Below are 12,757 nucleotides of genomic sequence, written 5' to 3'. Positions count from 1 at the left end.
CAGCGTCCCTGCCGCGTAGCCAGGTAGGGCGATTCGTCTAGCAAGCGTCCCCGTGGCTCCGTTTTTGATGCGGAAAGGAGCCAACACCGCCATCCCTGCCCCGTCGATGGCCGGTTGCCGTGAAGGAGGAGGCGCTCGGCCTGGCAACCGCCAACGCGCGCAACCGCCTCCTGTGCAACCTCAGACATGGCGGCAGCACCTGCCCCACGCACGATGACGACAGCTGACAACGCGGCAGCTAAGGAGGTGTGCTAGGACCGGCGCAACGCGACACAACAGGCTGCATTTCGCGAATTCGGACGTGGCACCAGACTGGATGCTCGTCTGGGCCAATCCAGAACCCCCACACTGACGTCCACCAAGCGTCGGCACCAGATTAGCGACCAAATTCGACTGTGTCGCCCTTGTCCTTGCCAATTAGGGCAAGGAGGGCAAGAGCGCGGACCGCAATTGAGCGTCGTCGCCAGGCAGACACGGCTGAGTAGATGCGCCACGAGTGTACATCGACGGTCAATCCCGGCTGTCGCGACCCCTGGTAGGCCTCCTGACGCTGGCAGGACGGCGCCGATGACGAAATTGTTGGCGGCCTCAAGAGGCCATGTCTACGAGGTAAACGTCTAGTAAGAAATAGTTGAACTTGATGAATAGCGTGTGATTGGCATGTAATATATGGAACTTGTTTAAATTTTGTGGATATTTGATGCACGGGGTTGAATGACGGTCTCGCCTAAAGTTGTCCGTGTACATTTGGGGAGCCGGATCCTTTAACTTACACAAGCAAATTCACGGTACTACAGTGCTATCCTAGTGTGAAATAAAGAAGGAATGTTAGAGACGTTTAGCAGATTATTTACAATTGGTATTCACTGTAGATAATAATAATCTATAATTGATTTTATTTCACCATCAATTTGTTTGCATGTAACGATTATAAATATACACATTAAATCTGTAATTTGTAAATTAATTTAAATCATTTTATCCTTAATCATATGGATTGAAAGAAGGCAAGTTAGGGTATTGTAGTTTCTCTGGCATTCCTTCTTAATATTAGAGGATCCAGTTCTGGACATTTGATGTGTCTGATTTGCAACATTGGAGTTGCCCTTATCGTGGAGTACAAAGATGTCAACCGATGGCGTGGTGGTCGGACCAAATAAAATCAATATGCATTTACGAAGACCCCGCTAGTCTTCATCTTCTCTACTAAGTCAAAATCCAAATATCAAATCCGTCCAAAGGACAAAGGGAGCAGTCTTCCGCAGACGATTCCAAAATCCGCCTGAGAATAATTAAGCTCGCCAAGAGTTAAGACGATGCCAAAGGGTGTGACGATGAGCATAACAACAGTGGTTTGACATGACATGCTTAGCCAATATAATTTGTTCGGTTCTTATAAATGCCAGTTGCCTGAAACTCTAAATAATCGCGTTGGTCGATTTTCCTGCCTCAGAGGAGCGAAGCCCCGAGCCCCGAGATGGTGTCGCCGGCGAGGGCTCAGACGTGACCTCGCCGGAGGCGGGGACAGGAGTTGCATGGCGCTGCCGCCGGTGGCGGGACAAGAGGCGCACGGGTCGGCAGTTGAAGATGAACAGGGGAAAAGGCTGATGGCTGAACATGGCCAGGAGCACCGGATGCGCTCTCGATGCACAAGAGCACCCGATGCGCAAATGACACATGAGCACCCGATGCGCTCTCGCAGGACCTACGTGCACCTTATCATGATCATGATGATTGTTCTCCTCATCAATCAAATAATATATAGATAGAGTACGTGAAGTGTCACCCACCCGGCCAGCCGGCCTCGTTGTAGAGCTGGGCAGTTTTTCTCCCTCCCAAACCTCGACCGAGATCAGTCTGCCGGCCACCTCATGGAGGAGGAAGCAACATCCCAGCGCCGCGCGCAGCAGCCAGCATGCAAGAATGACAGCACCAAGCAGCTCCCTAGCAGCGCCGGCGCTAAACCGCTCCGCCACAACCCCCTCCTCGTCGTCAACTTCATCCTCATGGCCGTCGGTTCGGCGTGCGGCCCGCTCCTCCTCCGCGCCTACTTCCTCCACGGCGGGACCCGCAAGTGGCTCTCCAGCCTGCTCACGACTGCCGGTTGGCCGCTCCTGCTCGCGCCGCTCAGCGTCTCCATTCTCTCCCGCCGCCGGCACAACAGATACGGCGACACGGCCACGCGGCTCTTCCTCATGTCGCCCCGCCTCCTGGTAGCGACCGTCGCCGTCGGCCTCATGACCGGCCTCGACGACTTCCTCTACGCCTACGGGCTGGCATACCTCCCGGTGTCCACCTCCTCCATCCTCGTCTCCACGCAGCTGGCCTTCACGGCCGCCTTCGCGCTGCTGCTCGTGCGCCAGCGGTTCACGGCCTTCTCCGTGATCGCCGTTGTGCTGATCAGCGTCGGCGCCGCCATGCTGGGGATGAACGCCGGAGGGGGCCGCCCCGCGGGGGTGACCCGGGTGCAGTACTACGCCGGGTTCGGCATGACGCTGGGCGCCGCAGCGCTGTACGGCCTCGTGCTGCCCGTCGTGGAGCTCAGCCAGGCGAGGCACGCAGCTCGCGCAGGTGCGGCCGTCACGTACACTCTTGTCATGGAGATGCAGATCGTGATCGGCTTCACCGCCACGGCCTTCAGCGCCGTCGGGATGCTTGTGAACAACGATTTCCAGTAAGTTTTTTCGGCTTTTTTTTATCAATCTTGCTAAATCTCAGTCAACTGAAACTTCGTTATGTCTTAGTCTATGCTATATCTGTGAGATCTTAAATTAAAATCCATGCAACAAAAAAAATCTAGTTTATGTTGCTTCTTACGTGTAACTTAACTAAGACTTGCTTAAATCTCAGTGAATTGAGACCTGGTCACACTATTTTTTATAAGGTACGATAAGATGGGCACTGTCACACCGTTCTATTTTCATTCTGGAAATGAAGTCTTTTCGGCTAGATGCCGAATTTGAGGGAAGAGCCCGTAAAACGCAGCGTTTAGCACTTTTATGTCGGGCGACTCAATTTATAATTTTGAGTAAAGTCACTCTCTTTTATCTGCTGTTAGATCAATGGACAGAGGACATTCATCTACAACGAAAAATGACTGACCTAAATAATCTATCAGTGGATTTTGTGCTACTCCCTCCTTCCCAAAATACAAAGCCGACTTTTCTGATATTCGTTGCATAACTTTGACTATGATTTTCACGTATGATATATTTTAAAAATACTATACCGACATATGAAATAAAATTATTTTGCAAGACAAATACGACGATGTCATTTGTCATGGTCAATCCATGTACTCTCATACATATATCCATGGTCAAAGTTGTGCATTAAAGACAGTGCAAAATCAAACAAGCCTTATATTTTGGGAAGGAGGGAGTATTGTCTTTCTAATCATTGATGTGGGCAATCCGAGAGCCCGGCCCAGCTGCATACATGTGCCCGACTTGACTGGCATCCATGGTCAATTTTCAGCTGCTTTTGTACCACAGTTTGGGCATTTCCTAAACGGCGCCTAGGAGCTCCCCTCACAGTTTGTGTGCCCGTTTGTATCATGAAACGTCCACATGCTCGGTCTAAGAGTAAGAGAAAAATAACATGTACAGTTCACAAATCGTGAGCTCAGTTTCTCTTTTTTCCTTTCTTTTGTATTGTTTAGACGAGGATGCATGTACGGGTGCCTATATTTAATTGTCATTTTTATGGCATTGAACCTGTATTTAATTACTACATCCGTTCCTAAATGTAGGTTTTTCTAGAGAATTCAACAAGTGACTACATACGAAGCAAAATAAGTGAATCTACACTCTAAATATGTCTATATACATCTGTATGTGATAGTCCATTTGAAATATCTAAAAAGACTTATATTTAGATACGGAGGGAGTACTGAATATAATTATGATGTGTGTGGTTTGTGGATGAGTCGCCACGTACATATGAGTTTGGCATGCTAATCATGGGACTAGATTAACTCTAAATTAAAACAAACTCAAATTTTAAAAGGAAAGTGCATTACGCAACTATAACTTTTTTTGAACTTTTACGCAACTATAGCTTCGCATTGGTATTACCATTAAAGAATAAATAATGAAAACAGTAAAACAAATAATCATATAATTTACAAACAAAAATGCGCAATTTTGTAATATATGAGACAATAAGCAAATAATATAGTGGTAATATCACAAAAAAAACAATTCTAAGGAATTAATTAGTCTCATAGGTATTACCTTTAAGAACCAAGAAAATAAATAAAAAAATAATGATAAAATTTTCCGCAATGAACAAAAAAATTGCACATTTTAATATTATGCCAGAGTAGGGACATAATAGCGTGAATGAATCAATGGCATTGGTATTACCCAAAAAACAAAGGAACTAAAAAATAGAATAAAATCAAAGTAATAAAGTTCTTTAAGAAAGAATGAATTAGTGGTATTTTTATTACCCTTTAAGTAGAAAGGAAATAAAAAACTTAATAAATAATGATAAAAATTGATCATAATTTACATATAAATTGTGCTTTTATATAATATGCAACAATAAACATATACTAGTGGATGTTTTCAGAAAATAAGTTCCCTAAGAAGGAAGGAATTAGTGGCACTGATATTACCCTAAAGGGAAGAAAATCAAATAAAATCTAAAACTAAATCAAAATAATGAATTTTTCTAGGAAAGACTTAATTAGTGGAACTGGTATTACCCCTTAAGTAGAAAGAAAATAAAGATATAAGTATTTCTAAAATTTTCATAGAAATTACAATTTCATATAATATGCAAGAATAAACATATAATAATAGTTTTTTGAAAAAAAATCCCTAAGAAGGAAGGAAATAGTGGCATTGGTATTAACCCTTGAAGATGAAACGCAAGGAAATAAACTAAAACAAAATAAAAATGAAAATTACAAAAAATCTAGGGAAAAGAATTAGTGGCATTGGTATTATTCATTAAGAAGAAAGAAGAAAGAAAAAAAACTGAAAAAATGAAACAAATGCACATAATTTACACATAAATTACATCATTTTAAAATATATGCAAGAATAAGCATGTAATATTAGATTTTCCACAGACAAAAAGATTATAAAATAAAATGAATTAGTATCATTGATATTACCCTTAAAGAAGAATGAAAATGGAAAATAAATCAAATAATGATAAAATTTGCACATAATTTCCACAGAATATAAAAGTGGTTTCACAAAAAAAAAAGTTTCTTAAAAAGGAATAAATTAGTGGAAATTGTATTACTTAAAAAGGAATAAATTAGTGGAAATGAAAATGGACCATCCGGGTACGGGCGTCTTTCATAGAAAAGCCAACACTGTCAAATTCAACAGCAAGTGGATTCTCACGAGTAAGACAACGAACAGAAACTAGGTTCGTGACTAAATCAGGTGAAACAAGAACATTAGACATAGTGATGGGTGTGGAAATGGAGGGAAAGCTAGTGCTACCGATATGAGTAATAGGTAAGGAGGAGCCGTTGCCGACGACGATACGAGTGGGTGTGTAAACGGGAGTGGAGGAGGTTAGGTTACCGGGATGAGCTGCCATGTGCGCAGTAGCACCTGAGTCCATGTACCAGTCGCCTCCACTGACAGAGCTACTCGGTGACGGTGCGGAGTGCTGGGCGGCGAGGAGGGTGGGGTCCCATGGCACAGGTATCGGCGGCGACAGAAGGCCCCCGTAGGGCGGCGTCGGGACGGGCGGGCCATAACCACCGAGAGGCGGCGGTGCAAGGAGGGCGCCGTAGCCGGCGTCAGTCGGCTGGAAGGGTGCACCGATGAATGCCTGGTGGCCAACGGGGAGAGCCTGCTGATAGTGCGGCGCCCCCCCGGCGTCCTGGGCCTGCTGCTACTGTAGGCGGCGGCGACCACCGGCACGCCGGTTGCGTCGGCCTCCTCTCCCTTGCTGGTGTTGCGGGGGAGGCGCTAGTGGCGATAACGGGTAACACCCGGCGGGTGCGTGAGGATGCGACTGGATCGGCACGGCCAGTGGAGCGTTTCCACCGCAGATGGTGAAGGAGCCCGGAGAGTCCATGGAGGGCTTCAGAAGCGGTTGGAAGAGGAAGGGGGGCGGCGGCGGCAGGTGGGAGCACGCGGCGGCGGCGGGGTGCGGCGGCGGCGACGCGCGCGCGAGGAGGCGCTGCACCGCGGCGGCGGCAGCGGTAGGGAGCAGCGGCGGTGGCGGCGCGAGGGAGAGGCGCTGCGCGGCGGCGGCGGTGCCTGTGGGGAGCGGCGGCGGCAGCAAGAAGGGACGCGGCTGTAGCAGGTCACGCGGCGCGGGGCTGGCGGGTATGCGGCAGCAGGCGTGTAGCAGTGGGTATAGGAATCGAAGGAAAAACAAATCTGATCAAACTAGTACTCAACAGTACTAGGAGATGACGTGAAGTAGTACTTGATGATGGAATTTGTCTTCACGTGGAATAGAACACGGGAGTTGCGGCTAGCAGGTTGGGCGGCTAGCGGGAAAAAGAGGCGCGCGGCTAGCGGCTTGGCGCGATGCGGCGATGCGGGGGCTAGCGAGCTGGCGAGGAAGAGAGGAACGGCGGCTGGTGCGCGAGACGCACGGGCAGCGGCGGCTGGGTTGCGGCGGCGCGTGAGGAAGCGCGCGGCGGCAGCGGAAGGCGAGAATTAAAACCTAAAAACTGATACCATATAGACAGATGATTTGCAATACGATGTATTGATTGGGGTGCTTTTTTGAGCATCAGTACAGACACAAGCGCTCATATACACATGCATACACTCACCCATCCCCATGAACGCACACACGCACACCTTACCCCTATGAGCACCTCCGAAAGACTGAGCCGTCATATCATCTTGAAATTTACGAAGTCAACGTAGGCGCCTCGTCGTCGACGGGAACGTCTCCTCCCACTGAAAGTGCATCGCCGGAAATCCTGAAATAAATCCAGGAATAATGCGAGCACCAGGATTTGAACCCTGGTGGGTTGGGGATACCACTGTCCACTTAACCATCTCAACCACAGGTTGGTTTGCTATTGATTGGGGTGCTGTTGCACGCATATATAATACAAGGGAAGGCCTCTACCTCAACTATACAAGACTAGAAGGTGGGCCACAACTCCAATACACGTGCAGTATAAAGTACATACTCAATAGTAATTATACTTGGAGCTATATTTTTATTCGTCACATCATGAGTTTTGCTTGGAGCGTCTTGTATTGTATGAGTCTTTTCTTGTTTTGCTTTTTAGTTTGTCACAATCATCCTTGCTGGACACACCTATTTGAGTGATCCATAATGATATCATGATTTATTAGAATTGCTCTATGTGCTTCACTTAAAAAATTGAGCTAGGCAAGTGCTCTATGTGCTTCACTTAAACTTTTTTGAGCATGGTGGATGTTAAAATTTTGAAGAAATATGCTTTCATGCTTCACTTAGATTATTTTGAGAGTTGAATTTTTTTAAAGAAATATGCTGTCATGCTTCACTTAGATTATTTTGAGAGTTGATTTTTTTAAAAAAATATGCTCTTGTGCTTCACTTAGATTATTTCAAGGGTTGATAAATTTTGAAGAAATGCACTCTCATGCTTCACTTATATTATTTTGTGAGTTGAAAATTTTGAAGAAATATTTATGCTCTCGTGCTTCACTTAAATCTTTTTGAGATTTGATAATAGCAATGGTAATTTACATAAGTTATGAATTTGGTCCCAAAGTGGTAGATATTCAAGAGGGATACAACAAAAACTTTCATGAAGATCATTGGATATTATAAACTGGATTCCTTGCACTAGTTTTGCGATATGGAGCTAGTGATATGTGAATCATGTTGGTGAGTAATTATGCTTTAGTAAGAATATTGGTGTTAAGGTTTGTGATTCCCTATGCAAGCACGAAAATCAATAGTTATGCAATGAAGTTATATCTTACTTGTGGTGCATTATTCAGTGTTAGTTATGTTTAATGTGTGTTTATGACCATTTTCATTTTTTGGTTGGTCGCTTCTCAATCTATTTGCTAGCCTTCATGTGTACTAAGTGGGAATGCTGCTTGTGCATCCAAATCCTAAACCAAAGTTGTGCCAAATGAGTCCACCATACCTACCTATATGCCGTATTTCTATGTCGTTCCAAGTAAATTTATATGTGCCAACTCTAATATTCAAAATTAATTTCCGTTTTGTGTGCATGTACTGCTCATGAAGATGAAGGGGGTGTCCAATATTTGCCATACTAGGTACCTTATTCTCAAGATGAGTGTTTATTCACTTGTCATTGCACGAGAGTGTGGCAGGTAATAGGGATGTCCAGTACCGAAATGAAAAAAATTATATATTATGTTCATAATAAATTCCTTGGAAAGTGTTGGTATGGAAGGCACCCGTGGATATGGCTAGCCATGGATTGTGTAAGAATGGTGGAAAGGAAATAAACTTTGTTTTCTATTTGGGGACCGCCTATGATTTATCTAGTATGGAAGATATTGGAAATTCTCAGTCGTTTTCGTTGATAGGAAAAGCATGCCTCTCAAAATAATTTTATCTCTCAATTTAAGCTATGAGCTCTGGCACCTCTACAAATCTCTGCTTCCCTCTGTGAAGGACTTTTCTATTTAATTTTATGCAATTTTTATTTTTATTTTGGGTCTCCATCTCCTCACAGAAAGCACCAAATTAGGGAACACTATTGTCATACTTGTGCATTGGATGTAGCTCATATTTGAGTGTGTTTCATGAATGGATCAGTGATTGAGCATAATGGGCTAGGGATAACTTACTTTAACGTTGATATTTTGAAAGACTTGGTTGCTTGTTGATACGTTTGAGTATTGATGTCTTCATGTCAAATTATAGATTATTGCTTTGAGTCATGTGATGAACATGTTAGGTAGCATTCCACATCAAAATTTCTGTTTTTGTCATTTACCTAATCGAGGATGAGCCAGAATTAAGCTTGGGGATGCTTGATACGTCTCCAACGTATCTATAATTTTTTATTGTTCCATGCGATTAAAGTATCAATCTTGGATGTTTTATATACATCTACAAGCAACTTTATATCATTTTTTGGGAATAACCTATTAACTTACTGCCCTATGCCATTTGCTGTTTTTTGATTGTTTTTGGTTTCGCAGAATATTAGTACCAAACGAAGTCCAAATGCCATGAAACTTTTTGGAAATTTTTCTCCGGACACAAGGGACACTAGAAGCTTCGGGAGAAGACCAGACGTGGGAGCATGGGCCCACCACCCACCAGAGCACACCAAGGGGGGGGGGGGCAGGCGCACCCTCATGGGTGCTGGGGCCCACAGAGGTTCGTTTGACCTAACTCTGCCTCTATAAATACCCAAAAATCAGTATACCGACAGGGGAGTCTACTAAATACTTTTTCCGCTGCCACAAGCCTCTGTTCTTGAAAGATCCCATCTAGGGACCTTTTCTGGCACTCTGTCGGAGGGGGAATCGATCATGGAGGGGTTCTTCATCAACCTAGTTGCCCCTCCAATGATGCGTGAGTAGTTTACGAGACCCACGGATCCATAATTAGTAGGTAGATGGCTTCTTCTCTCTCGATGTTTCTCAATACAATCTCCTCCTTGCTGTTCTTGGACATCTATTTGATGTAATGACTTTTTGTGGCATGTTTGTTGAGGTCCGATGAATTTTGAGTTTACGATCAGATCTATCCATAAATATTATTTGAGTTCTCTCTAAACTCTTTTTTGCATGATTAATCTAGCTTCGTATTTCTTCTCCGATTTATTAGTTTGGATTGGCCAACTAGATTGGTTTATCTTGGCATGGGAAGAGGTGCTTTGTAATGGGTTCGATCTTGCAGTGCTCAGTCCCAGTGACAGAAAGGGACATGACACGTACGTATCGTTGCTATTAAGGGTAAAAAGATGGGGTTTATTCATACATGAGCTTATCTTGTCTACATCATGTCATCTTGCCTAATGCATTACTCCATTTTATCATGAACTTAATACACTAGATGCATGCTGGATAGAGGTCGATGTGTGGAGTAATAATAGTAGATGTAGAATCATTTCGGTCTACTAATCTTGGACGTGATGCCTATATGTTTGATCATTGCCTTGGTTATCATCATAATTATTTGCTTTTCTATCAATTGGTCAACAGTAATTTGTCTACCCACCGCATGTTATTTTCTCGAGAGAAGCCTCTAGTGAAAACTATGGCCCCTGGGTCTGTCTTTTATCATATAAAAATCCTAAAAAAACCGTGCAGCAATTTTCTTTTATTTCTTTTATTTTGAATTTTGTTCAGATCTATCTATTAAATCCTGCACAATTTAATCTTGCTCGTAATCGTTGAGGTATTGACAACCCCTTTACGCATTGGGTTGCAAGTATTTGTTGTTTGTGTGCATGTGTTTTTTACATAGTGTTGCATGGTTCTCCTACTGGATTGATAACCTTGGTTCCATATCTGAGGGAAATACTTATCTCTACTGTACTATGATACGTCTCCAACGTATCTATAATTTTTTATTGTTCCATGCTATTATATTATCTGTTTTGGATATTTTCTATGCATTAATATGTTATTTTATATTTTTTGGGACTAACTTATTAACCCAGTGCGTAGTGTCAGTTTCTCTTTTTTCATTGTTTCTGGCTTTTACAAGAAAGGAATATCAAACAAAGTCCAAACAGAATAAAACTTTATGAAGACACCTATGTGACTTGGAGAGAGGGCCAGAAGAGTCCCAAGGAGGCCATAAGCCTCTAGGCGTGCCCTAGGGGGGTGCCCCCTGATGTCTGATAGAACTACGTCGATATTTCCCCAAAGGGGAAGGGATGATGCAGTATAGCGACGGTAGGTATTTCCCTTAGTGATGAGACCAAGGTTATCGAACCAGTAGGAGAACCTCCTCACACCATGTAAATAGCACCTGCACACAAATAACAAATACTCGCAACCCGGTGTGTTAAAGGGTTTGTCAATCCCTTTCGGGTACGACACCTCAAGATAGGCAAATAACGTGAGATAAAAGTGGTAGATAGGATAAATAGATCGCAGAACAAATAAATTGCAGCAAGGTATTTTTGTATTTTTGGTTTAATAGATCTGAAAATAAATGCAAAGGAAAATAGATTGCAAAGGAAAATATGATGAAAAGAGACCCGGGGGTCATAGGTTTCACTAGTGGCTTCTCTCGAGAAAAATAGCAAACGGTGGGAAAACAATTACTGTTGGGCAATTGATAGAACTTCAAATAATCATGACGATATCCAGGCAATGATCATTATATAGGCATCACGTCCAAGATTAGTAGGCCGACTCCTGCCTGCATCTACTACTATTACTCCACACATCAACCGCTATCCAGCATGCATCTAGTGTATTAAGTTCATGGAAAAACGGAGTAATGCAATAAGAACGATGACATGATGTATACAAGATCCATTTATCTATTGCGGAGGTATAGATCCCGTCTTGTTATCCTTAGTAGCAATGATACATACATGCCGGTTCCCCTTCTATCACTGGGATCAAGCACCGTAAGATCGAACCCACTACAAAGCACCTCTTCCAATTGCAAGATAAATAGATCAAGTTGGCCAAACAAAACCAAAATATTGGAGAAGAAATACGAGGCTATAAGAAATCATGCATATAAGAGATCAAAGAAGACTCAAATAACTTTTATGGATAAAAACATAGATCTGATCATAAACTCAAAGTTCATCGGATCCCAACAAACACACCGCAAAAGGACTTACATCACATGGATCTCCAAGAGACCATTGTATTGATAATCAAGAGAGAGAGAGAGAGAGAGAGAGAGAGAGGAAGCCATCTAGCTACTAATTATGGACCCGTAAGTCTACAAAGAACTACTCACGCATCAACGGAGAGGCACCAATGGAAGTGGTGAACCCTGATACGTCTCCGTCGTATATATAATTTTTGATTGTTCCATGCCAATATTCTTCAACTTTCATATACTTTTGGCAACTTTTTATACTAATTTCGGGACTAACATATTGATCCAGTGCCCAGTGCCAGTTCCTGTTTGTTGCATGTTTTATGTTTCGCAGAAACCCAATATCAAACAGAATCCAAACGGGATATTTTGGAATATTTGGTATTTTCCGGAGGAAGAATCAACGCGAAACGATGCCCGAGGTGGCCACGAGACAGGGGAGCGCGCCCTCCCCCCTGGGCGCGCCTGGCACTCTCGTGGGCCACCCGTAAGGCGGTTTACGCTCTCCTTTTGCCGCAAGAAAGCTAATTTTATGAGAAAAATCAAGGCGAAAGATTCACCCCAATCAGAGTACGGATCTCCGGATATAAAAGAAACAGTGAAGGGGAAGGATCTGGGAACGCAGAAATAGAGAGAGACAGAGAGATAGATCCAATCTCGGAGGGGCTCTCGCCCCTCCCAAGCCATGGGAGCCAAGGACCAGAGGGGAAACCCTTCTCCCATCTAGGGAGGAGGTCAAGAAAGAAGAAGAAGAAGGGGGGCTCTCTCCCCCTTGCTTCCAGTGGTGCCAGAACGCTGCCGGGGGCCATCATCATCACCGCGATCTTCACCAACACCTCCGCCATCTTCACCAACATCTCCATCACCTTCCCCCATCTATATTCAGCGGTCCACTCTCCCGCAACTCATTGTACCCTTTACTTGAACATGGTGCTTTATGCTTCATATTATTATCCAATGATGTGTTGCCATCCTATGATGTTTGAGTAGATTTTCATTGTCCTACCGGTGATTGATGAATTGCTATGATTGG

General features: G+C 43.8%; 1 protein-coding gene across 2 annotated transcripts; it reads left to right on the top strand.

Moving 5' to 3' along the window:
• The first annotated feature begins 1,775 nt into the window (after positions 1-1,775).
• On the top strand, positions 1,776-9,663 carry LOC123112265 (purine permease 1). 2 transcript variants are annotated; one of them, XM_044533213.1, is made up of 2 exons: positions 1,776-2,674; positions 9,123-9,663. In XM_044533213.1, the coding sequence occupies exons 1-2, from the start codon at positions 1,872-1,874 to the stop codon at positions 9,154-9,156; spliced, it is 837 nt and encodes a 278-aa protein (XP_044389148.1). In that variant the 5' UTR covers positions 1,776-1,871; the 3' UTR covers positions 9,157-9,663. The 2 variants fall into 2 exon arrangements, with proteins under 2 accessions (XP_044389148.1, XP_044389149.1); XM_044533214.1 differs by having other exon boundaries at positions 8,194-9,663.
• Positions 9,664-12,757: the final 3,094 nt, after the last annotated feature.

Source organism: Triticum aestivum, chromosome 5B (genome assembly GCF_018294505.1).
Source record: "Triticum aestivum cultivar Chinese Spring chromosome 5B, IWGSC CS RefSeq v2.1, whole genome shotgun sequence".
Classification (NCBI taxonomy): domain Eukaryota; kingdom Viridiplantae; phylum Streptophyta; class Magnoliopsida; order Poales; family Poaceae; genus Triticum; species Triticum aestivum.
This window is presented reverse-complemented; position numbering and strand designations above follow the sequence as displayed.

What these genes read in the sequence shown, in the direction of transcription:
- LOC123112265 (XM_044533213.1), top strand. Translation starts at nt 1,872, where the DNA reads ATGGAGGAGGAAGCAACATCCCAGCGCCGCGCGCAGCAGCCAGCATGC. An exon ending in CTTGTGAACAACGATTTCCA is followed by an intron (nt 2,675 to 9,122) that starts GTAAGTTTTTTC and finishes TTGGTTTCGCAG; the next exon opens with AATATTAGTACCAAACGAAG.